Source organism: Hirsutella rhossiliensis (assembly GCF_020360975.1).
Source record: "Hirsutella rhossiliensis strain HR02 chromosome Unknown scaffold00012, whole genome shotgun sequence".
NCBI lineage: Eukaryota > Fungi > Ascomycota > Sordariomycetes > Hypocreales > Ophiocordycipitaceae > Hirsutella > Hirsutella rhossiliensis.
In genome coordinates, this window is record NW_025408678.1 from 51,583 (window position 1) to 54,810 (window position 3,228).

General features: G+C 51.8%; 1 protein-coding gene across 1 annotated transcript; it reads left to right on the plus strand.

Annotated features, from left to right (window-relative positions):
* Positions 1–210: 210 nt before the first annotated feature.
* HRG_09181 (transposase) lies at positions 211–2,379 on the plus strand (the record flags this gene model as incomplete). Its single annotated transcript, XM_044867652.1, has 9 exons — positions 211–290; positions 347–429; positions 1,025–1,184; positions 1,250–1,409; positions 1,467–1,577; positions 1,640–1,667; positions 1,742–1,773; positions 1,864–1,901; positions 1,977–2,379. 9 exons carry the CDS (start codon positions 211–213, stop codon positions 2,377–2,379), a joined length of 1,095 nt encoding a protein of 364 aa, XP_044716912.1.
* Positions 2,380–3,228: the final 849 nt, after the last annotated feature.

A 3,228-nucleotide genomic window follows, 5' to 3' on the forward strand; every position in this document is an offset into this window, starting at 1 on the left:
CAGGAAACGTTCCACTGCGTACAACGCTTATTAATGCATGCCGCGGTGTTCCTGAACTTGAATACGCTTTATTCAAGCCCGCCGAAGGAATCGAGCCCCTTTGCAGATCTTCGCTCTTCCGTTGAGACCCATCTTGCACGCGGAATAGCGCCTCGTTATCTTCAAGGAGGCCCTCAATACCATCAAGACCTCGAGGAACCATCTGATCATATGGATCCCAATGACCACTACTATCTCGATCGAAGATACAACAACAATCGCGGAAGATTTGGTCAGAAGGGGTATAGAAGGTATAGAGCAACGCTCAACGAGGCAGCTACAACGCTCCACGGGGAATCTTCAATAGTCAACGCTTTAACCGCCCACAAGGCCGTTACGGCCACAACCACCCGTGTAATAAGAAGTGCTTCGTCTGCAATAAGGAAGGATGTTGGTCTACAAAGCACACTGCCGAGGAACGTCAAAGATCCGAGACCAATACGTCGCCCACTGTCACTTCATGGATTACCCCTCCCAGGACCTTACAGCCTACGTTCTTGACTTTGAAGGTCACGAGATGGATGCCCACGATGATGCTAACGACCCTGGGACGAGGACGACAATGAAGATAATGACAACAACCCAGAACAGTGGCACACAAGCCAAATGCTCTGCCAGCAAGCCTTCAACCATCTGATCACAGGGGAAGACGTGTATAGCACCTCTCAAAACAACGCTACACCTGCTTCCCAATTCATGATAGAGGAGCGCTACTCAAGACTCCGATTCCAGGGCATCATAATTGACACAGGCGCCGCGAAGGTTTCCACAGCTGGCTACGACCAATGCATCGCTCTACAACGAGCAGACCCTGCTATAACGCTCGATAAGACTACAGCAGGCCAAGCTTCTATCAAATTCGGCAACGGCGAAGCCATTCTATCCTCGGCTCTATCGCCCTTAAAACACCTCTCGGAAGGATCACATTCCATATCCTCAAGACCCCTACTCCCTTCCTCCTCTCTCGCTGATATGGATCGCCTAGGCATCTATTTCAACAACCTTACAGACACTATTGTCGGACGAACAACCCTCCCGGTTATCCGCAAATGGGGACATCCTTGGTTCCTCCTACCTAAGACCAACGAGGCCGCTATCGCATTCCTCACGGAGAGCGAGATCCGCACTCTTCATCGTCGATTCGGGCACCCAGCGGTCCCAAGACTTCACAACCTCCTACGGCAAGCTGGCCACAACGATGTGACGATAGATATCTAGAGAACATCTCGAGATTCTGTCATCACTGTCAAATGCACTCTCAAGCTCCAAGACGCTTCAAATTCACCCTAAAGGATGACCAGGAATTCAACTACGAAATCGTCGCTGATGTGCTCTACCTTGGAACCCCTCAACGCCCCGTCTTGCACGTGGTAGATACAGCAACAGCGTTCCAAGCAGCCAGGTTCCTCCTATCGATGTCAGCAAAGGATACGTGGGAAGCCCTCCGAGCCCTCTGGATAGACACATATCTCGGACCCCCTGATACTATCAAGCACGACGCAGGGACCAATTTTGCCTCCCTAGAGTTCCGTAACGAGGCAAAGCTTATGGGGATAACCTGCAAGCAAGTCCTGTGGAAGCACATTGGTCCGTTGGAAAGGTTGAAAGATATCATGCCCCTCTCCGCCGTGCGTTTGAGATCCTCCACGCAGAAATCGGGACCTTCACATCCCCGAATCGATCCTTCAAATGGCTATCAAAGCCATCAACGACACAACAGGGCCAAATGGCATTGTCCCTACGCTCCTAGTCTTTGGCGCCTACCCTCGAATGGCGTTAGATTCGCCCCTTCTGCTACGACCTGAAAGGGCTGCCGCAGCCCAGAAAGCGATGAAAATGCTTCGTCAGCTCTCAGCAGAGCGGCAAGTGCAGGGCGCCTTACACACAAAGAACGGACCATCATCAACAGGCGTTATACTATCGCTCCCACTGCAAAGCGAGGTCCGAGTGTGGAGAGAAAAGCTCGGCTGGCAAGGCCCTTTTAAGATTAGTGCAATTGATGGCTCCAATGTCACAATTGATACTATCAACGGACCCCAGACCTTCCGTTCCACCCTTGTGCAGCCTTATTTCCGCGACGAGACGACGATCCCTGCCCCGCTGCTGCTGCGGATAATTCTGACATTCCTGTTTCTGATCCTGCGAGCGATTCTGTTCCTGTTTCTGCCTGCCCCTGCCCCTGTTCCTGCTCCTAATCCCCGGCGCCGCGCAAGCGAGGCCGCCCCTGGTTCGAAGAACAAGCCAAAGACGACGTTCCTAGTCAAGAAGGAAGAAGATGCCTACCAACTAGCCATCAAGCTACGGGACGAAGGCATTATCACAACGCCAGGCACCCTTTGAGGAATCCGATAGCACGGAGATCGATGATCTATTGGTACGAGGTGTTTAGCTTCGAACGCTACAATGAAGCAAAGCACGGGAACCATCATATCTTCCGCTCCCGCATGGTCCGCGAGGTTAAAGGCAAAGAAACCAAACCATACGAGAAGTCAAGGCTCGTGGTCCAAGGGCACAACGACCAAGAAAACCACCTATTGACGCAATCCCCGACAATTCAACGCGTCAGTCAACGGCTTATTTCTGCTATCTCCCCAGACCTCCTTTCTCACGGCATGACCCTCTTCGTGACATCACACAAGCGTATCCCCAGGCGCAGACCGAACTATTCCGCACCATTCTCACGCATCTTCCCGCCGAATTAGAAGGAAGATACCGGAAGGAACAATCATTCGCGTTATTAAGCCCTATACGGAATTGCGGAGGCCGGAGTCCATTGGTTTCGAACCTATCACGGGCATCATGTCGATAACCTCGACATGTCCACATCAACCTACGACCTATGCTTCCTAATTACGAATAAGGGACCTGATAACTTTGGGATTGTGGGAATGCAGACTGACGATACCCTTATGCTTGGCACACAACGTTTTTCCGCGCTAGAGGAAGCGGAACTCGTAAAGGCACAATTTCGGGCAAAGCCGAAGACAACGATGACCCCGGTACTAGCATTGACTTCAACGGTGCAAAGATAACCCTCCAAGACACCACTTTCCACAACGCTCTACTGCTTCAACAAAGGGTCAAGCAGCCAAGATCGAACCCATCGACATCAAGGCATACGATCGAGCCCAACAGTACGTGGAACAGCGTGCCCGTGGCGCGTATGTGGCTTCAATCTGTCAACCAGAG